Raw genomic sequence first — 21,317 nt, forward strand, 5'->3', positions numbered from 1 at the left:
ACCAGTCCATGAGCCGCCCGCTTGGCGAGTCCCTGCATGCTGTGCTGAATCGATGCAGCGTGGTGCAGGGACTCTCTTCCACGGCTCCAGAAATAGCTTCTGCGCATGCCCAGATGCTGCGAATCGCTCCTGCGCAGGTGCGATTTCTGGCATTTGGGCATGCGCAGAGGGGATTTCCTGCGCCACGGACATGCACAGACACAATTTCCAGCGTTGCGCTGCGCCGGCCCAGCTCACGGAGGATCTCCGTGGGAGTGATCCGGCCCATGCCCAGTAAGCCTTGCCAACCCCTGCTTTAGATCTCCAGATGTTGCTGAACCACAACATCCGTCATCCCTGGTCATGGGCCATGTTTGCTAGGGATGATGGGAGCTGTAATCCAACTACACTGGAGGAAGAAAAGGTTCCTCACACCCGCTCTATGAGGATTCCTCCATATGTAGAGACTGTGCTTATATATTTCATTCACAAAATGGCCATGGTTTTTATAGGAAACTTAGCAATGAGGGTATTTTAAAATTAATATTGTCTTAGGAGATAATTCTTTGGACATTGGCTACAAACTGGAAATATTCTTTAGAAATTGTTAAAACATCATTTCATTGAAGGGCACGAGCAGAAAATCCTCCATCTCTGAGGAGGCGTTTTTCCGTTTAAAGTTAGGTGTTTCCCAAGTATTAAACTGAGGTCTCCACCAGGGATGGGCCAATATATCAGTTTCTCTCTCAGTTTCTAGTTTCCCCAAACTCATGTTTAGTTTTTCACATTTCTTTTCCCACACAAGGTATGTTTGTTGACTTTTCAAAAGCAACGACATGCAAACAAGGCCAACAATAAAAAAGCAAGGAACAACGACTGTGTGGATTACATTATTGCAGCTGGAATAAATTAAACAGAAGGTCCGGTACAATTCTGCAGACATCATAATCCAATAGATTTGATGAAACAAGATTTCGAAAGTAAGTCACCTATTGTTAAAGTAGCCTTCCCACATAGAGGCTTGTGTTGTTGGAGACTTATGAAGCACATTATTTTCATGTATAGGGCATATAAACTGTGCCCATACAACATCAAAAAAGTCATGTTTTTAACCCCTCTCAGAACCTACCTAAATGCTCCGACAAGGCAATGTCCTCTCAAACCATCCATCCCTAGAGTTTCCCACATCAGTCTGCATTTAAAAAGTCATTGTGAAAATTCACAAGCTTTTTAGTGTGATTTTCTCCTAATATACGTATTTTTTGTGTGCAGTTTTGCCTAATCTATACCTTTTTGCACAGCATTTTCCCAAAATGCAATGCATTTTGTTTGATATTTTCAATGCTATAGGCATGCATATTCTAGGTTTTCATGCATTTTTGTATACATCACTGGGTTGGAGAACTACACTGTAAAATTAGGAGAAATGCAGAATTCATTGTCTTGGAAAGTGTGAGTTAGGCAACTTTGTATGTGAAGTGAATCAAATTTCTTCCCCCATCGCTAGTCTCCGTGTGGTACACGTAGATCTGTTTAGTCCAGCTAACAAGCAAACAAATGAAAAGCAACAAGAGTGGGTAGATAGACCTTGCATATCAGTGATGCTCTAGCATGAAGTAAAATATGTTGTTTACCCAATGGCTCTATCCTTGCTAGTTTCTTCTCACATCACCATGGGCTCATGAAGAATGGAAGTGAGTAGAAACACCAGGTAGCGATTCCTCCTCTCCTCCTCACTGAACGACTTCTGTATTTTATTGCACACAAAACGTCAGTTTCCCTTTTCCATGTCTCACATTCTCTAAAGGATATCACCCTAAAGGTGTGCAAATTATGGCTTCTGCAGAACATTGTTTATCCCGACGCATACTTAGATCTCTCTACGCAAGACCATTAATGGGTAGAGAATATATCTCTTGGTTAGCATCATCCTACATTGCGTTATCTCACCTTTGTGTCCCATAGCTTAAAGCCGTTTGCAGGAGGCAAACATGGTAGCGGTTAACATGAAAGAGATGCTAATGAGCAAGTATTGCATGGCAAGCAATTTCGACAAATTAAAAGCTATCTAATAGGTGTGTTGCATTTGGTGTTGAGCCGTTAGTGGAGAACTCATTGCTTGAAGGCAAGCCAAGCCCTTGATGAATATTTTGCCTTAATCTTCCCATTCCCAGGCAACCAAGCCCAGCTCTCCAAACACATATAAGGAGAAATATCCCACTCCCACATCACAGGGGGCTCTCGGTCTCCTCTAGTCTCCGCTCGTCTCTCCCTGCTTCGCAACTTTTGCCATCCTACCTTTTTCCATCCTCCCAAGGAGCCACAATGAACCGGCAATTCAGTTCCAGATCGTTCTCAACAGGTGGAAGAAGGGGCTATTCTGTTTCTGGCAGTGGCTTTCGAATGGGCAGCGGCTCAACTTCCGTTGTTCCTGTTGGAGGAGTGGGAGCCTTCAGCGGTGGCTTTGGCAGCAGAAGTCTCTACAACCTTAATGGAAGCAGGCGGATATCCACGGGCCTAGTTTCTGGTGGTGGTGGTGGTGCTCACTTTGGAGGAGGCTTTGGCGCACGAAGTGTTGGGGGCGGTCTGGGATTCAGCAGTTTTAGCAGCGGTTATGGAGGTTATGGTGGTGGGGTAGGCTTTGGTGGTGGTCTTGGCATGGGCAGTCATGTTGGAGGCTTTGGTGGTGGTGGTGGTGGATATGCCCTTGCAGGCCCTGCTCCCTGTCCAGCTCCGGGACGAATCCACAATGTCATTGTAAACAAGAGCCTATTGGCTCCTCTGCACATGGAGGTTGATCCTGACATCCAGAGAGTCCGGGTGCAAGAGCGGGAACAGATCAAGACCCTCAACAACAAATTTGCCTCTTTCATCGATAAGGTAAGATGGAACAGGGAGGAAGTTGGGTTGCAAAAGGGGCGAAAGGAAGACAAAAATGACCTGTTGACATTCTAAAATAGGAAATGAAGTAACTTTTTCTCGCAGTACAAGTGGTTAGAATGATGCTCTTTCATGTATGGGTATCTTGGTGAACACAAAACAGTCTAAGGAGGGGTAGTATCACTAGGCCTGAAGCAATAAAATGTTGGTTTTCAATTGCTTGTAATTCTAGAGCAAGGGCAAATAACTTTAATCTATGGATGTAGGTTAAACACTAGGAAACTATGCAAGCATAGTTCAGCAGCAGAATTAGCTTCTTTAAGGGGATTGTAGAATATCCTTGTTGTTCAAAGCCTGGACAAGCAGCTGTCAAGGATGCTACAGATACGAGAAGGAGCTAATTTTTGAGGATGAGATGAGTAGTTGGTTCCTTTTAACTCTGTGATTCTATCTACTTATACCTATGTAAAAAGATAAACCATTGAGATTTGTAAGCTTCTAAAGATTCCATACATCATGCCATCTGGGCAATTTAGATGTTTATGAGCCACGAAGCTTGTGGACCATACCTTACTGTTGATCACATATGCTTAAAAGGCTGGTTCTATGTTTTGTGGATGTTTACATGTTTAGGACATTTAGTATTAGCATAACATGGAATGAGTAGAGCTCCCATTATCAGAGTATATGTGCAAGGACCTAAATTCTATCCACAGCATTTCTAGCACATGGGCTAGGAAAGATCTCTGACTGAGAAATTCAATAGTGATAATGCTATTCTAGTGTTCTAGGTAGCCTTGCAAGCAAATGTAGGACCAGCAACGTCAGTTATATTGACTTATAAGCATCCATGAGGCACAAACCATTTTGATTCCTCAACAGACATTAATCTGCAGAGCAAGTCATTTGGGACAAATATTTCATTGCTGCTTCTCTAAAGAGGATTTTGTGTTCCTAAAATTGAGATGCATCTGAGTAAATATAGCCCTCCTGGATACACAGTAGATTTTTTACAAGAGCAGAGAATGGCTGGAATGTACACAGAACTCATTGCATCCATTTTATTGGTTTCCCCCCTGAGGTTCAAACTTCCCACATGCAAGGTGATTTTGAGGACCAAACTACTTTTAAACATCCATCTATTCCAAATGGAATGGAAATGAAATTTCATGAAGTCAACAGTTAGCAAGATTCCAGAACTTACCTTTTTGAATTTGGAAATGCCACAGATTCTGTGTTTGAAATTTGTCTTTGAGAGAGTTACATCATCATCATCATCATCATCATGACAACAGCAATAATACACATAAATCTTAAATCTTTGATTAGTTTTACAGCAGTAATGTCAAGGGTAAATTTTATGTTGCGAACAGCCCTGAGATTTACCGATGACAGGCAGTATACAAATTTTGAAAAGAAAAAAGAAAAGGAAGAATTAAACCCAATGGCAAAGATACAAAGAACTGTGGATCCAGTACTGGGGTGGGGAAGGCTAGTGTCACATGATACTTCTGAAGTCACAATGTAGCTGAAGACTCACTAAATTCCTCCATGTTCAGCATGATCATTTTCATAGCTCTTCAATGTAGCCTTTAAGATGTGTTAATAATCTTCTAGATGGACAAATTCCAGCAATTTTAAAGGAGAATTAATGGCTCGCCTCAGTTAAAATTGTCTCTGACATTTACCTTGTCAATTTCATGCCAAACACTCATTCAAAACATTCCCCTTTGGGAAGCTCAATGCTTAGCAAAGCCTTGACAAAGTTATCAAATGCTGCACATCTACAGTATGCCAGGAGAACGTCATTGTTTTCCCCTTTTAAAATGCAAATGGAGAAAGAGAGTGGAAGATTGCGTAACTGAGTAGGGCACTATCTATAGCTGTACTGGAATGCTATAATCATAATAATTTAATTCAAAGCTACTGAATAACCCCACTCTCTCCCCAAAATTTAAGGCTGCAGTCCTGTTCTCATTTCCCTAAGAGCAAGTCCCACTGGGACTTCTCAGCAGGCAGGCATAGGGTTCTGCTGTAATTAGACCTTTTAGCTATACAGTGGTACCTCGGGTTACATTCGCTTCAGGTTACAGACTCCGCTAACCCAGAAATATTACCTCGGGTTAATAACTTTGCTTCAGAATGAGAACAGAAATCGTGCTCCAGTGGCGCGTCAGCAACAGGAGGCCCCATTAGCTAAAGTGGTGCTTCAGGTTAAGAACAGTTTCAGGTTAAGAACGGACCTCTGGAATGAATTAAGTAATTAACCCGAGGTACCACTGTACATTTTGATGAAGAAGGGACTATAAAAATGTATTGCAGCCACATGTGATAGCCCAGGCACTGAATTTAACAACTGATTAGCAAAATATAAATATTAGTGTTTTCAAAATGCAGGAATAGGTGGGGAATTCAATTCAGTTTGCACTTTCTGAATCAAGATGTGAACAGAAACACATCCTTTGTGATTTGGAATCTGGTTCTCCAGCCAATAATGTGTACAAAGAGCATATGCTAAAGTCTGGATGTACATGCAGATATTAATAAACATACAGAAATACATTGTATCAGGGGAAATTGTTTTGCAAAAATGTCTCTGTTAGGCAAATTGCACACAAAAATGTATATTCACACTAAATTCACACTAAAATGATTACTTTTCACTAGGATTTTTTTTTTATTGCAAACTGATATGGAAATACGAAGGACGGGAAAAGGGGAGAAATAAAAAGAAACTGAAATTTACAGATTGGCCCGTCCCTATTGAAATATTAGGCACAAATTTTCACAGATGTTGAACACAGATGTTTTATCAGGAAAGTGTTCCTTTTTGAAAAATTCAGGGCTACGTGTACATATATAAGCATTGAATTGATACAAAACCAGTTCAGGCTACTTCTTGTATGTCACTGTTGTTCTATTGTGGCTGCCATAGGTGGGATAGATCAGATATGGAGTCAGGGGCTGTGTGCATTCTTGTGCTGAAGGGGGAAATGGAGATCAAGTGAAGACAGTATTATGCTTCCCTGCCCTATCAGAAGAGGAATATGTAGCTTGTGGGGAGGGGTGTCATTTCCCTTATTGGTTTCCCAAAAAACATATTGGGATGATATTCTGGTCCTGTCTTCTCACATTAAATACGATGTGCACACTTAACACCCTCAAGGAACACAGGATGTGCTTCACGCATAGTTATGCATAGGCCTGATTTATGCCATCATGGTTTCATCCATATGATTCCATCCAGGTTCTTGTTGCTCCCCTGCGAGATGATATGGTGTCAAAAGCCTGCATGCAGCCCTTACCAGTTATGGCCTGTTGTGGAATCAGATGTTAACTCGGATCACAGCTTTGGGATTAGGGTACAGGCTATTAGTGTTTAATGTTAATTTGAATCCATGTTATGCATGGAATTCAGGTGTCTCCTACCCCTCTACCCAAAAAAAAGGAAGATGGAAAGTCCTTATTTAGACATAGCGTTATTTTCAAAGAACAGCAAACAGTCAGAACTTTCATGCAGCCTGCTCCTGTGCAGAACCTAAAACCTAAAAACACTCTCAATATAATTTCACACTTTTCAGCAGTTTCTCTGTACCTGTACTTCTTATAAGCAAAGTTTTCCTACTGCTTATGTCAGAAGTAGGGGACGCGCGTGGCACTTTAAACCACAGAGCCTAGGACTTGCTGATCAGAAGGTCGGCGGTTTGAATCCTGTTGCTCGGTCCCAGCTCCTGCCCACCTAGCAGTTCGAAATATTCACACATTACACTTTAGTACAAAGATATGGTCCATATGGGACGCGGGTGGCGCTGTGGGTTAAACCACAGAGCCTAGGACTTGCCGATCAGAAGGTCGGCGGTTCGAATCCCCGTGATGGGGTGAGCTCCCGTTGCTCGGTCCCTGCTCCTGCCAACCTAGCAGTTCAAAAGCACATCAAAGTGCAAGTAGATAAATAGGTACCACTCCGGCAGAAAGGTAAACGGCGTTTCCATGCACTGCTCTGGTTCGCCAGAAGCAGATTAGTCATGCTGGCCACATGACCTGGAAGCTGTACGCTGGCTCCCTCGGCCAATAAAGCAAGATGAGCCCCGCAACCCCAGAGTCGGTCACGACTGGACATAATGGTCAGGGGGTCCCTTCACCTTTACCTTTATGTCAGAATTACTTCCCTCCCTGTGCAAAGACGTCCAGGGCTCTGCGCTCTACTAATGGGGAAAGGATCATCTTCATCCAAGTGAGCAAGCAAGGGTTTCAGAGTCCCATGTTGGGAATAGTCTTGCAACTGTGCTACACTTGCACCAAGCTTCAAAAACCATTATCCCATTAATTCTTCCAACATCCCTTTAGGCTCAGTTCCTTATTACTATGTCTCTTGTTGTACAGATTAAGGAGCTGAAACTGTGAGATAGATAGTTTGCCCAAGGCCACCCAGAGACTCCTTGGCAGAGTTCCAGTGTGCATTCAGTTCCCACAGTATAAAAGCCTGTATTCTAGAATAATTTGAGAGTTTGAATTACTGTTAGGAAATGGGTTTCTATGCTTGATTTATATCTTAATAATAATAAATAAGTTTTAACTGAAAATCATTTATCAGCACCACCCAGTTCCCCCTTTCCTATATTTTCACTCTCACTTTAGGGACTCCGTGATCAAGAACGGATCATGCTCACACCCAAAATATACAAAGTGGCTTTCATTTTATAACAAAGAGTCCTTACTAGTTAGAAAAACATTTCTATTTTTTCACTTCCCCAAATGTACTGAGCAGATCTTCACTAAGGGCCCCTCTGGACTGGGCGGTTTTGTTGTTGCTGCTGCAGCAGCAAATATACTTATGGTCTTAATTGTCATTCACAATAAAATTTTGAAAGTCACCATTTTCAAAAGTCACAGTTCCGCCTTTTAGAACATAATATTTCAAATATTGCTGAGTTATAAATGCATGCATGATTTCATTTCAGTTTTAATTGGCTTTTAAAAATGCACTGAAGGGGTAGACGAAAGGTTGAAGGAAGCTATGCCTCCCCTGGTACTAATATATTGTGAGACAGGTATACCTCTGGTGGTATAGTCCTACCAAAGGAGTGTAATACCTTAGAATGTGCATGGCAGGTATTTAGTACAGGGCCAGACACCCACCATCTTCTTTTTACATGATGAAAACTCTGTGAATTGACTCTGATCACATTCACACCACGCCTTTAAAGTACGTGGTTTTCCTCAAGGAATCCTGGGAACCATAACCTCTAGTCTCATCTCTGCCCTTCCCTTGTTGTGTTTCAGGTGCGATTCCTTGAGCAACAGAACAAAGTGCTGGAGACCAAATGGGACTTGCTCTACCAGCAGGGCAGCCCAGCTCTGAGGGACAATCTTGAGCCGCTTTATGAGGCTTACATTGACACTCTCCGAAGGCAGCTTGACCACCTAGTCAACGATAAAAACCACCTGGACATCGAACTGAAGAACACACAGCAGCTTGTAGAGGATTTCAAGAACAAGTATGTGGCAGAAAAGGTGGCAGTGAGGGTGACAATGCCTCTTGCTTGCTTGCCTGCTTGGAGGACAAATAGATGTGTGTGTTGTGTGTGAGTGTGTGTGACTTTAGCCTGACTGAAATCGAGCCTACTTTTAAAAAGTGACATCCATAGTTCTGCCCACTTTTTTTTGCCTCTGGCCCTACTTGGCATGTGGCCTCCGGAAGGTTCTCTATGGGGAAATGTGGCCCTCAGGCTGAAAAGTATTTCCCACCTCTGGACTTTTGGGAGGTCTCTTCCATTCATCATCAGTTAATTTCCCACAAGGATAGCATACTCCTCAACCATCCCACTTTGAGCAGGACATCCCGGAATTGCAGAAGCCATCCTTGTTTCTGATTGGATCCTGGCATGTCCTGCTTTTTGGCCCAGCGCAGGAATTTGGGACCAAAAAGTGAGCGTCTTGATTTTGATCAGCAGGAAGTTGGAGGCTGTGAGATGGCTGTGATCCAGCAGAATGACCACTCCCCACATCAAATGGGGCGCCTTTTGCGTGGTCTCACACAGCTCCCCAGATCCCAGTGCGGCTCCCGGTTGTACAGGCTGGCTTCACCCTCCCCAGGCTGGATACCTGGAGGTCTCTGCCTACTTCAACCAATCACCCAATCCCGCCTGGGGAGGCGTTGCCAGGGGATTGGCCAGGTAGGGGGAGGGACTGCCCTGCCCACACAACAGAAGGTCAATCTTACCTGAGAAGCGTCAGTTGGCTCCAGAGCTTCTCCCACCCTGCCCTCCCTCAGTTAAGCCTTCTTTTGCAGGTTAACCTCTTCTCCACAGGTACGCGGGCGCTGCTACGTCATGGCTGCTGTTGAAGGGCCAGAAAGGAATTTCCCTGCATTGGCAGGTTTTGCCTTTCCCATAGCAAAATGTCACAACTTTGGCGGTTTCAGGCCTTGGGTGGAATCCTTTAGTCTATCTTCCTAAATGGGGTGTGTGTGTGTGAAGCGGTGACCCACGCCACCCTTGCGGCGGTGATCCCAGGGTTCCTTGTTAAAGTGGTCTTGAGGAGAGGCATTGGCCATACGCCAAGAGGTTGTCATTGCTCTCACCTGCGATGGTGGCAAAATGGGGGGCGGACTCTCTGCTTGAACATATGTTCTCCAGAGCCAGCCCAATCCCCACACATTCTGGATAACCCTGATGTCTCCTAGATCCCCGGCTGGGGACTGGGAAGGATAAACACCCAATGCCTGAGCCACGGTCTCCCTACACCTGAAACTTAATAAAGTTGTGGCCAATTTTAATCTCATAGCATGTTGCCTTGAGTCATTATTCCGCTTGGGGGTCGCCTGGGGTTGGGGGGACTCCACCTGTCCACGCAAAGCATAATCTCTTGGGATAAAGCAGTTTTCCAAAACATGCGGCTTCCTGTAACACTTTGAGTAAATCACTGTCTCATTGCTTCATCTGCCTCACAATGTTGTTATGAAGATATATACTACTAGGTAGCTCAGTTGGTTAGAGTGTGGTGCTGATAACACCAAGGTTTCATGTTCAATCCCCATACGGGACACTGCATTGCACGGGGGTTGGACTAGATGTATAATTCTATGATTCTATGCTTGTAAGGTTTGTATCTCATGCACTTAAATTATCAAGGTGACAATAATTATTTCCCCCCTTTCTAACAGATATGAAGATGAAATTAATAAACGTACAGCTTGTGAAAATGACTTTGTGGTGCTCAAAAAGGTACGTGGCATTAGGAAAGCTTAAAACCAGAATGGCAGACCACTATTATTTCCTATTTCTTATACACCCTGATCCTAAGTATCTGTATTCACGTATCCGTCTGTAGTGCAAGAATAATGACTAAAGTCAGCACTTTTGCATTCTGTAGTTCCACTTGTGCAAAACCCAGACCTAAGCCATGGTTTGTGCCATTTGACTGGTGAAGCAGACAATAGTCAGAGCTGGCATGAAAGGTCACACACTTACTTTTCAGTTAATGTTTAAAATCATCTAAAGCTCAGCTTTGGGTGGATTTTGATTGTTAAATTCAATTTTGAGGAAGACTTTTGACAAAACAGAAGCCTAGCTGTTGAGGTTAGTTCTTAATCAACAGATTCACATCAGGGAATTCCACTTCACTTTGTTCCAGGGTGTATCACACCAATATGTTTTGGAGTTTGCCCCTAATATTGGGCCTTATTGCACACACACTCTGCTCTGCTTATGCTAACAGCGATTTTATGTTCACCCCTAAGGATGTGGATGGCTCCTACATGCACAAGATAGATCTGGGATCCAAGGCTGATTCCTTGACTCAGCACATCCAGTTCTTAAGAGCGCTCTTTGATGCGGTAAATATTTTTATCTCCTTTTCTAACTGTATGGGAATGTATTCCTAAACCAACTTCATCATCAAAAATGTGAAAAATAACTACAGCCCCACAAACAACAGATCCCTTGGACAGACTAAAGTATACAGTCGTACAGTGGTGCCTCGCAAGACGAAATTAATTCATTCCGCAAGTTTTTTCTTCTTGCGAGTTTTTCGTCTTGCGAAGTATCGTTTCCCATAGGAATGCATTGAAAATCAATTAATGCGTTCCTATGGAAACCGCTTGCCAGGCTGGCGGTGTGGAGAAGGGCTTTTCTCCCCACCGCAAGCCTTCAGGACAGGTACGGGAACAGAGGGGAAGGGGCGCAGCGCTTCTCCTCTGTTCCCGGGGCTTGCAGTGGGAGGAGGGTTTTTCCTCCCCACCACCAACATTCAGAACAGCATTCTGAATGTTGGCGGTGGGAAGGAAAACCCTCCTCCCACTGCAAGTCTTCAGGACAGCCATCCGAAGGCTGGCGCGGGGAGAAGGTCTCTCCGCCCCACCACCAGCCTTCGGAGGAGCCTTCCAAAGCCTGGCGGCGGGAGAAGGTCTCTCCGCCCCACTGCCAGGCTTCAGAGCAGCCTTCCGAAGGCTGGCGGCGGGAGGAGGTCTCTCCGCCCCACCGCCAGCCTTTGGAGGAGGTCCAAGGACAGTGGGGAAGATGCGCTGCGCTTCCCCGCTGTCCCGGAGATTTCCCTATGGGCTTTCGTCTTGCGAAGGAAGCCCATAGGGAAATTCGTTTTGCGAAGTGCCTCCAAAACGGAAAACCCTTTCGTCTAGCGGGTTTTCCATCTTGCGAGGCGTTCGTCTTGCGGGGCACCACTGTACCTCTGCTTCCAAACGCCTTGGGAGTTGAATATTCTGGTTCCTGAATGATTGAAAACCGGAAGTGAGTGTTCTGGTTTTCGAATGTGTTTTTGGAAGCTAAATGTCCGGTGCAGCTTCCACTATTGTTTCTGGTGTGCCTGCGCAATTGGGACGCAATTGGAAGCCATGCCTTGGTTTTCAAACTTTTCAGAAGTTGAACGGACTTCCGGAATGGATTCTGTTCAACTTCCGAGGTACGCCTGTACTTCAACAAATTCATATCCACCTGCCAACCTATTACCCAAGGACTTGACTTTATTCCAGTTTGTTAAAAACAAGCAAACATCCTAAACTGAACTTCGCTCTTCAAGCCAGTTATTGATTTTAGCACCAGCTAAACCAATTCCTGTTATTATGGCAGGGTGAGTGCCAGGGTCCTTGGTTGGGATGTGCACAGGCGGAAGAAGGGGTGTGTGGTGGGTACGGTCCGCCCCGGGTGTCACCACTGAGGGGGGTGACAAAATGCCATGCAGCACTCACCGCAGGGCCTGCAGTGCGCCCGAGCCACTCGTCTCTCCTGGGAGAGACACGGTGGCTTGGCTGCACACAGGCTCTGCACTGCCCAAACGGTCCGCCTGCTGCCTCCCCCCCAGCTGTAGGGCGGCTGAGGGGGAGGAGGCGGGCAGACTCTGCGGTGTGCCCCACCCTTGCCCCGGCCTTATGGGTGGCTCGCCCCACCCCTGGGCGTGCCACCCCAGGCTCCTGAGTGGCTTTCTCCGCCACTGGTGCTGTTATGTGCTCTGTGCATACAGGCACATGAAAGCCAGGCTGTCAATAATAATAATAATAATAATAATAATAATAATAATAATAATAATAATAATTTATTATTTATACCCCGCCCATCTGGCTGGGCCTCCCCAGCCACTCGGGGCGGCTTCCCAAAGAATATTAAAATACTATAATACATCAAACATTAAAAGTTTCCCGAAACAGGGCTGCCTTCAGATGTCTTCTAAAAGCCTGGTATTTGTTTTTCTCTTTGACATCTGGTGGGAGGGCGTTCCACAGGGCGGGTGCCACTACCGAGAAGGCCCTCTGCTTGGTTCCCTGTAACTTGGCTTCTCGCAGTGAGGGAACCGCCAGAAGGCCCTCAGACTGGACCTCAGTGTCCGGGTAGAACGATGGGGGTGGAGACGCTCCTTCAGATATACTGGACCAAGGCCGTTTAGGGCTTTAAAGGTCAGCACCAACACTTTGAATTGTGCTCAGAATTGTGGTCAAGCACCAGGAGTCAGGGAAGAGTTTCCCCCTTTTGCGACAGCACCTTCAAGTGCAGTCTCTGCTTTTCCCCATAAAGACCTCTTACAGTATCTCTGATAGTGGCGTTTGTAGCAAGGCTATAAATAAAATCCATTTCTTTTCAGCAACCACAGGTTTCAGTCCAGTTTGTAGGCTATCTCAAATGTTCCTTTTAATAGAAAGGAAGGATTAAAAATGAATAAATACCTGCTGGTGCCAGAAACCACAAGATGTAAAGACCAAGATAGCACAAAAAATTTTCAATTGATAATAAAATTTATTTCATAATTCCCACAGGAACTGACTCAGGTACAGGCACAGGTGAAAGACACCAATGTCGTCCTACAAATGGACAACAACAGAGATCTGGACCTGAACAGCATCATTGCTGAAGTGAGAGCTCAGTATGAAGATATTGCCAACAGGAGCAGAGCTGAGGCAGAGGCTTGGTACCAAAATAAGGTAAAATTTTGCTGTAACTCAGACACAAAGTGTTGCCTAAAACTGAAATTCAAAGGCCCTCCTGAATTTGAAAGTAGATTTTTGAACTGTTCCAAATTGTTCATTGGAATTCAAAGCTGAATTTAGCGCCCCATGCTAAATTTCAGAATACTTTATATTTGACAGTCAATAGTTGGCAATCAAAATTTAAATTATTTTTCAGAAACCTGTAAGATTTTATGGATATTAAAGTTTGAACAATATGAATTCAAAAAAATATAATTTTAAATTGGAACTTTATTTTTCACATGGTGACTTATGGAACCACTAGTCCCCCCCCCATTAGCCAGTGCTCATCATTTCAAGTGGTTGGGCTAAGTCTTTAGGAAAATGAAAAGAATAGTTTGTCACACAAAATAAATCCAAACTGATATAAAACTTTTGCAATATGAAAATTCTCTCTATTCTTATTTTCTTTTTTGAGCTCCGAAATTGCTAAAATATGATCCAGTTATAGCAACTGAGAAGCACAACAATTTGAACAATAGTTTTTATGACCTGATGTGGAGCATCTCTCCTCGCATCACTCTAATAATAGTTGACAGAACTATTTATGTTGGGCCAAAGCCATGGTTTCTTCCTGCCTCAACATCACCCTCCCCAGCTAGCTGATGTTAATGTAGGAATGAAGTAACTACAATACCAATTCATAGGCATCACAGAATAGACAATGTTTATGATTGCCTACTTCACACATTGGGTGAGATTCAGCTAACAAAGCATGCCTGCAGAAGCTCATGCAATGTCTTGCACTAGCACAATGGGGTTTTCCCTCCCCCCATTCCCTATGCTCCCCTAATTGGTTTAGGGGTGTCAGGAGTACCCCAAAAACAGCATGCAGGGGAGATCATTCCATCAAACCAGCAGAAATGCTTGTCTCAATGGAGCAATCAGCTTAGTGCTACATTGAATTCCTTCCATTAAGTATTTCCACATGAGTCCATTCACAAGGACACAAAGATTTCCTCCCATGTACAAATGCATGTGCCTCTTTGCTGGCTTATATAGACAAGCTGAACAATATAACACAACACAATGGCCAATAACAATAGCACTAAACACTATCTATAGACTAATGCAAATGATCAGAAATTGCAACCAAAGTCTCTAAATCTTCTTCACCAGTCACAGTAGAATAATTCAAAAGTTTGATATATACATAATCTGTTACCAAATATCGCCGGAACAGAGTTTCCGGATAAACAATCTGTTTTGTTCCATGCTTCATCAGCCAATCTTGATCAATTCTTTATCAGCCAGATTTGTAAGAATTAATATGAGAAGGATGCAGTTCAATTTCTTAACAAGCCAATCTTACATGTAAGCAAATATAAACGCTGTAGAAAATATACTCTGGATCAGTGCTCATATGATACCGTAGTCACTGATGAAGAAGACTTCTGATCATTTGTATTAGTCTATAAATAGTGTTTAGTGCCATTGTTATTGGCCATCGTGTTGTGTTATGTTGTTCAGCTCATCTTTGTTGGCTTAAGCAGAAAATATTCACACATTACACTTTAGTACAAAGATATGGTCCATCTGGCCTTCCTGGTGTTGTTGGACTCCAACAGTTTCCAGCTCCAGCCAGCATGACAAATTGGGAGGGGTGGTGGAAGTTGTAGTGCAACATTTAGATGGCTGCAGGTCCCACATCCCTGAACTTAATACCATCCATCTGTTTCTAACATCTGTGTAGAAGTGCATCCATTATACCTTTCTTTGTAAAATTGCAACGATGTGTCCTTTCTAATCGATGCAACATGCTACCAACTGAAATCTAACTGAGCACCAACTCCTTTATCTATATCCATTTACAGACATGTACTTAGAAGAACTTGTTGACATGAGTTGCTTATGATGATTGCTATTTTGTTTTGTGGGTATCAGTTCCAGGAACTCCAAACTACAGCTTTCAAACATGGCGATGACTTGAAATCCACCAAAGATGAGATCGCAGAGATGAGCCGGCTTGTCCAAAGACTTCGCTCTGAAATTGAAATTGTGCAGAAAGCTGTAAGACATAACTCCCCCCCCTCCACATAGCCTGTAGGCAACCAATTGAGGCAGCTAGGGGCTTCAAGAGGCTCAAGGTTCCTTCTCCTATAATATGCTGTATAATCTACGAAAAGCTCAGCCCATCCTGGACAAGTTTTGAGCAAGTCACAAGATATCCAAACAATTCCTTTTGATCGCTCTTACTCAGTTTGTCAAGGACCTGTGTTGTTGCTATTTGTGTCTTATGCTTGTACATCCTGTTCTTTCTCCTAGGAGCTTAAAGCAGCTTATATATAGCTCACTATACAATTGTCCCTTCCACGCAACTCCCAGGTCCAGACCTGAATAACATGCCTTCAGACAGCTCTCATATTCTAACCCTCCTAACACCTTCCTCACCCCCAGGATTTAACCTGGGCTTACGGTATGCAATTATCGATGATTGGGTGCATTTTTGGCTTATGAAAGGTGGATTTAAGAAATAGCAGGGGCAGGAGGGAGTGGAGAGCCATGGAACACCATAAACCACAGGCAAGGCAATAAGCATTAAAGTTTCAGAGGGAAAGGTAGGTGAGGAGCAGGGATGTTTCAAAGCATCATAGAATAGAATCATAGAATAGAATCATAGAATCATAGAGTTGGAAGAGACCACAAGGGCCATCGAGTCCAACCCCCTGCCAAGCAGGAAACACCATCAGAGCACTCCTGACATATGGTTGTCAAGCCTCTGCTTAAAGACCTCTAAAAGAGGAGACTCCACCACACTCCTTGGCAGCAAATTCCATGTCGAACAGCTCTTACTGTCAGGAAGTTCTTCCTAATGTTTAGGTGGAATCGTCTTTCTTGTAGTTTGGATCCATCGCTCCATTGCTCATTTCCCACTCTGCCCTGTATTTGTTGCATACAGTGCTGCTTCCGCTCTGCTGCAGTTCATCTTCTGCCAAAACCTACATTATTCATCTCACTGTCCACTGTGGTTTATATTACATAACTTATGCAATGACAGCATCCACCCCATTCATTTCAGTGCAAAGGAAATGCAATGAAAATAGTGGGGGGGGGGGATGCAATCAGTTTTGTATTGTTCGTGGATTGAAAGCAACAACAGCAGTGAATGCCAACTGTATTTTCTGGATTAGTTTCCATTCCAGACATGAAACAAATAAGAGAACATTGTTGGCATTGGAATTATCTGACATCTCTAATGAGAAGTGACCAACAGCAGTTATGGCAAGACTGTTGCAATATCAGATGTCAAAAGCATCTCTTGAATGTGTGAGCAACTATAGTGTCAAAGTAAGATTTTGTAGATAGACTCAGTGGGTAGAGTTGGCAATAGCCAATAGAATGAAAGAAAGTTCCAAGCTGGCCTTCCCTTTGCATTATTTATTTATTTATTTATTTTGCCTCATTCCTTCCTACATACAGAGTACTTCTTTAGTCCTAACCTGTTCCTCATCCCTTATCCCATAAAGCAAAAAATTCACCTCTCGTTGAAAGCAGCAGTATGAGGGCAGGGTGTTCTTTTCAGGGACAGGACTTAGGATATGTACACTACCCGTCCAATAGATTGGTCAGCTTTGAGTGTGGTGAGAGGAGAAGTGTTGCATGATGATGAAGAAAGTGGAAAGACCAATGGAAAGCAGGAAAGCAAAACCTATTTATTTTACTGGATTCTGTATTGTAAAATGGATGTTGGCAGAGCCCACAAAATCTTTGATTAAGACATCTCCGGATGCACAGTTGCCTTGGCAATTGCCATCTTTGATACTCCCCCTTTCTTTCAGAATAGTGTTTGGGGGAAAGATGTAGGAAAGTAAACCACATGATTAATAACTAATAACCAAAGGAGGCACTTCTCCATTTTTTATTTTATTTTTTAGATTAATGGCCTGCAATCTTCCATAGCAGAATGTGAGCAGCGTGGGGAAATGGCCCTCAAAGATGCCAGGACAAAACTGGTCGACCTTCAGACTGCGTTGCACACGGCAAAGGACGAGCTGGCTCGTCTGCTGCGGGACTACCAGGAACTGATGAATGTGAAGCTGTCCCTGGATGTTGAAATTGCTACATACAAGACACTGCTGGAGGGAGAGGAGATCAGGTAGGCACTGGGAAATCAGACATATCTGACGGCATGTGGATGCAGGTGCAAAATATGTCTGCCATTTTGTAGCTGGATGTTTTGAATGGGACTCCTAGTTCTTTTTAGAATGTGGAACATAGGAGGCTGATTTATACTAAGACAGACTATTGGTTCACCTATCTCAGAACTGCCTACACTGACCGTCTCCAGGGTTTCAGAATAGAGTCCGTCCCCAACAGTACCTGGAGCAAACAGGGATTGGATAGGCATATGAGGCGCATGCTCTGTCACTGAGCTCCGCCCCTGCCCTGTATCCAGTTCATGGAGCAGCCACTGCCTAGTAGCCCTTGTGGAGTCTCTTCAATGAGGAATGTACTCTGTTGAATGTAAATCTGTTGAATTTTCAAGTACCATGCAATGTTCATTCGGCAGCTGTCAGGTGTCAATCCATCAATGTGGCAGTGCCTTTGCGTTGGAACTCCCTGCCTGTTAACATCAGACAGGCACCCTCGCTATCCTGTTTTAAATGTCTGTTTAAAACCTTTTTACAGTCATACCTCGGTTTGCAAACGTGATCCGTGCGGGAGGCACGTTCACAACCCGCAGCATTTGCAGCCTGAAGAGCTGCGTCTGCGCACATGTGTGACGCAGTTTGGCACTTCTGTGCATGCGTGTGATGTCATTTTGTGCTTCTGCACATGCGTGAGCGCTGAAACCTGGAAGTAACCCGTTCTGGTACTTCCGGGTTCAGCGCGGTCCGCGACCCTAAAACACGCAACCCGCAGTGTTTGTAACCCGAGATATGACTGTATTTCAGGATTTTTCTTAGAAGGGTTGTGGGAATGGGTGATTGGCTAATGCGTATGGTGAACCTCTTGACAACTGTTGATTACTGTAATTGGTCCTACATGAAAAAGCAAGGGATGCTTGCTAAAGAATATTTTTGGTCACTATCTCTTTAAAAATGCCTTGCTTTTTCCTGTCAGACCAACTGCAGTCACCAATCCTTCCCCTCCTTCTTATTATATGTGAGGGTTTGGTGATTTCTGTCTCAGAGTATCTGAAAAAGTGTGCATACACACAAAAGCTTATACCCAGAACAAACTTAGTTGGTCTCTGAGGTGCTATTGGAAGGATTCTTTTAAAGACTTTCTTAGGACAAATAGACTTGATTCTTTTAAGGGAGTTTCTTTGGAAGAGCTTTTAAACAATCTTTTAAAAGAATTTTTTTTGTTTTACGTTGGTTTGTGTACACTGCCAGGGCCGTCTTTAGCATATGCGCTAAGATCTGCCCATCGCCCACAAATTTAGTTTAGCTGGCGCATTTTTGCAGAAATGGAAAACTAAAATTGCGTGCTGAAATGCATGTGTAGTAGAGCCCTAAGTACTAAGTAATTAGTCAAAGAAAATGCCAACAATTAGCGAAAATAAACATTTTCTCGCTGGTGCGAGATCAGTCGTGTCAAAGGGGCCGCTGACCCTGCTGCCACATAGCGGCTCAATACAATACGTAGCATAATCTTAGGCAGCTTCAGCAACGGGCGCCTGATGCCCCCCAGAATTCGGCACCCGGGTGCCCCGCACCCCTCCACCCCCGGGTAAAGACGGCCCTGTACAGTGCTTAGATTTTTAAAAATCAAGATATATAAATTAACCCCCCTCTAAATAGAATGAATGTATGTAGATTCAAGTACTGGAGCAGGGCTGGGAAGCAGTAGCCCTCCAAATTAGGAGGCGCTGTTTCCTGTTCCACCTTGTTTTTGTCACATGCAGCACTGTTTCCGTTTGCTGCAGTTTGACTTCTGCTAAAAGCTACATTATTCATCTCACGGCTTATCCACCCTTACCTTTCCTTCACTCTTAAATTGTGGCACAGCCCACAATTCAAAGCTCTGTGTCCCAGTCCCCCCCCCCCTTTGCTCCAGAGCTTTCCCCATGAAAACCCACTCTTGGAAGCTGAATTGGAGCAAATGTCCATCTGCGAAAAACCTGAATTGACATTTGCTCTGATAGAGCACTAAAGAGTGGGTTGGACTGCACCCCTGACCACTGACCATGCTAGCTGGGGCTGATGGGAATTGTAGTCCAAAACATTTGGAGGGCAACAGGTTGAGGAAGGCTGAGCTAAATCAATCCCTGTAACTAATGAAATTATCAGGCTGGTCTAGCATGGTTTGCTCTCACTTCAATAGGTTGTGTTTATCTTTTTAGGATGTCTGGAGAATTCTCAACCCCTGTTAACGTATGTAAGTATGTGCCATAGCATCTGACTCCATTAAGAAACAAGGCTCTTTGCTTGAGGGACAGAAGGGCATCTCTAATATGATTTTTCTACCCCACAGCTGTGGTCAGCAGTTCTAGCACCATCAGCGGTGGTGGTGGAGGAGGAGGATATGGCCTTGGAGGCGGAAGCGGATACGGCCTTGGAGGAGGAAGCGGATACGGCCTTGGAGGAGGAAGCGGATATGGTGTCGGAGGGGGAAGTGGGATGAGCCTTGGTGGTGGAGGCGGCGGGAGCTGTGGACATGGCCATGTCAGTGCTGGAGGAGGAAGAGTCAGCAGAATTAGTACCGGAGGCAGTTTAAGCGGTTCTGGAAGCCTCACCGGTGGAGGATATGGCTATGGAGGTGGCAGTTCAAGTGTGAAGATCGTACATTCCTCTTCAAGCAAGCGAATAAGCAGTTAAGGTGTCCTTGCTCACACCCTCCAAAAGTACGCACCATTCCTTGCTTCAATAAAACAAAGATTCTCCCCAATTATGTACATCCCCCTCAAAGCCCATAACAGACACACACGCACTTACTGGTGATTTTCACCTGTATAACTTCCCCCTCAATAACGCAACAAGGAAAGTGCCAAATATTCAATTATTCTGTTTATGCCACTCTTTGAGTCATGATGAGAAAGGTTAGCTGGTGCAGCTTTGTACCAGGCTGTAGATCAGAGAAGCCCAGGCTTGAATATGTAGGCATATTTTTTAAAAGAAAGAAAATGAACTCCTAAATTAGTGTTAAGGAGGAGGGTTTCTTGTTCAGCTTTCTCGCTGGCATGCTAGTTTTGTGTGGATAGGGAGGCTTTGTAATAAATGGGAAGCAGTTAGAAATGTGCTTGCTCTCCTCACCCAAGCAAAGGGCTGAAGTGGTACAGTACAGGAGAAATTGTACCATGTGACATGACTGTTCCAATAGTGTGGTGTCTTCAGCCCAATGCTCAGTCATAATAAGGTTGTAGACAGTTGCTTTTTCCTTGCACTCTAGTTTTCTCTGTTGATACTTGATCTTCTCCACCCATGGGGTGCTTCTTCCAGAGCACTCTCATCCTTTTCATTACAGTTGCATAATTCTGAAGCAAACTGGTGCATAGCCTTGTCCCAGAATTTCTCTTTTCTCACCTAAGTGGCTCCTCCCCAAGCCCATTTCGTGGCAAAGAAAAGGAATGTCTGGAAGCAAAATGAGAAATGAATAAATAAGGTGGTGCAAAACAACATAAGTGCTTTCATAAACTCCCTTTAAAAATAATAATAATTGTGTTGTATATTCCATTTTAAAACACACAGTCTCTGTGTGTTTCCAATGTTAAACATTGCTAACAATAAGCTACAATTCAAGTATTCAACAATTTCATTGGCCGTTCCGTAAGTCTTATGAAGTATGCTCTTGTCTACTGGAAGCTCATACCGCAATAAATCTGTTAGCTTTTATGGTATACCAAGACTCCTTGTTGTTTCTACAGTTCAAAGCATTGGTATCTCTCTAGGTAACAGGTAGAACTGTTCTTACAGATCAGGCCCAGGCAGACTACTCTGGAGAGCGCTTATGTCAGGCGTGGCCAAATTTGGCCCTCCAGCTGTTTTGGAACTACAATTCCCATCATCCCTGACCACTGGTCCTGTTAGCTAGGGATGAT

The 21,317-nt window shown here is 44.0% G+C and overlaps 1 protein-coding gene across 1 annotated transcript; it reads left to right on the forward strand.

Annotated features, from left to right (window-relative positions):
• Positions 1-2,194: 2,194 nt before the first annotated feature.
• On the forward strand, positions 2,195-21,116 carry LOC309522595 (keratin, type II cytoskeletal 75-like). The gene is made up of 9 exons (XM_082205987.1): positions 2,195-2,859; positions 8,143-8,357; positions 10,025-10,085; positions 10,601-10,696; positions 13,124-13,288; positions 15,218-15,343; positions 17,209-17,429; positions 19,623-19,657; positions 19,754-21,116. Exons 1-9 carry the CDS (start codon positions 2,305-2,307, stop codon positions 20,095-20,097), a joined length of 1,818 nt encoding a protein of 605 aa, XP_082062113.1. The 5' UTR covers positions 2,195-2,304; the 3' UTR covers positions 20,098-21,116.
• Positions 21,117-21,317: the final 201 nt, after the last annotated feature.

Source organism: Podarcis vaucheri, assembly GCF_965113315.1.
Source record: "Podarcis vaucheri genome assembly, chromosome: 2".
NCBI lineage: Eukaryota > Metazoa > Chordata > Lepidosauria > Squamata > Lacertidae > Podarcis > Podarcis vaucheri.

Excerpts from the sequence above, each read along its gene's own strand:
- LOC309522595 (XM_082205987.1), top strand. The coding sequence starts at position 2,305 with ATGAACCGGCAATTCAGTTCCAGATCGTTCTCAACAGGTGGAAGAAGG. Across the intron at positions 15,344-17,208 it reads TTGAAATTGTGCAGAAAGCT|ATTAATGGCCTGCAATCTTC; the intron begins GTAAGACATAAC and ends TTTATTTTTTAG. Across the intron at positions 19,658-19,753 it reads CTCAACCCCTGTTAACGTAT|CTGTGGTCAGCAGTTCTAGC; the intron begins GTAAGTATGTGC and ends TCTACCCCACAG.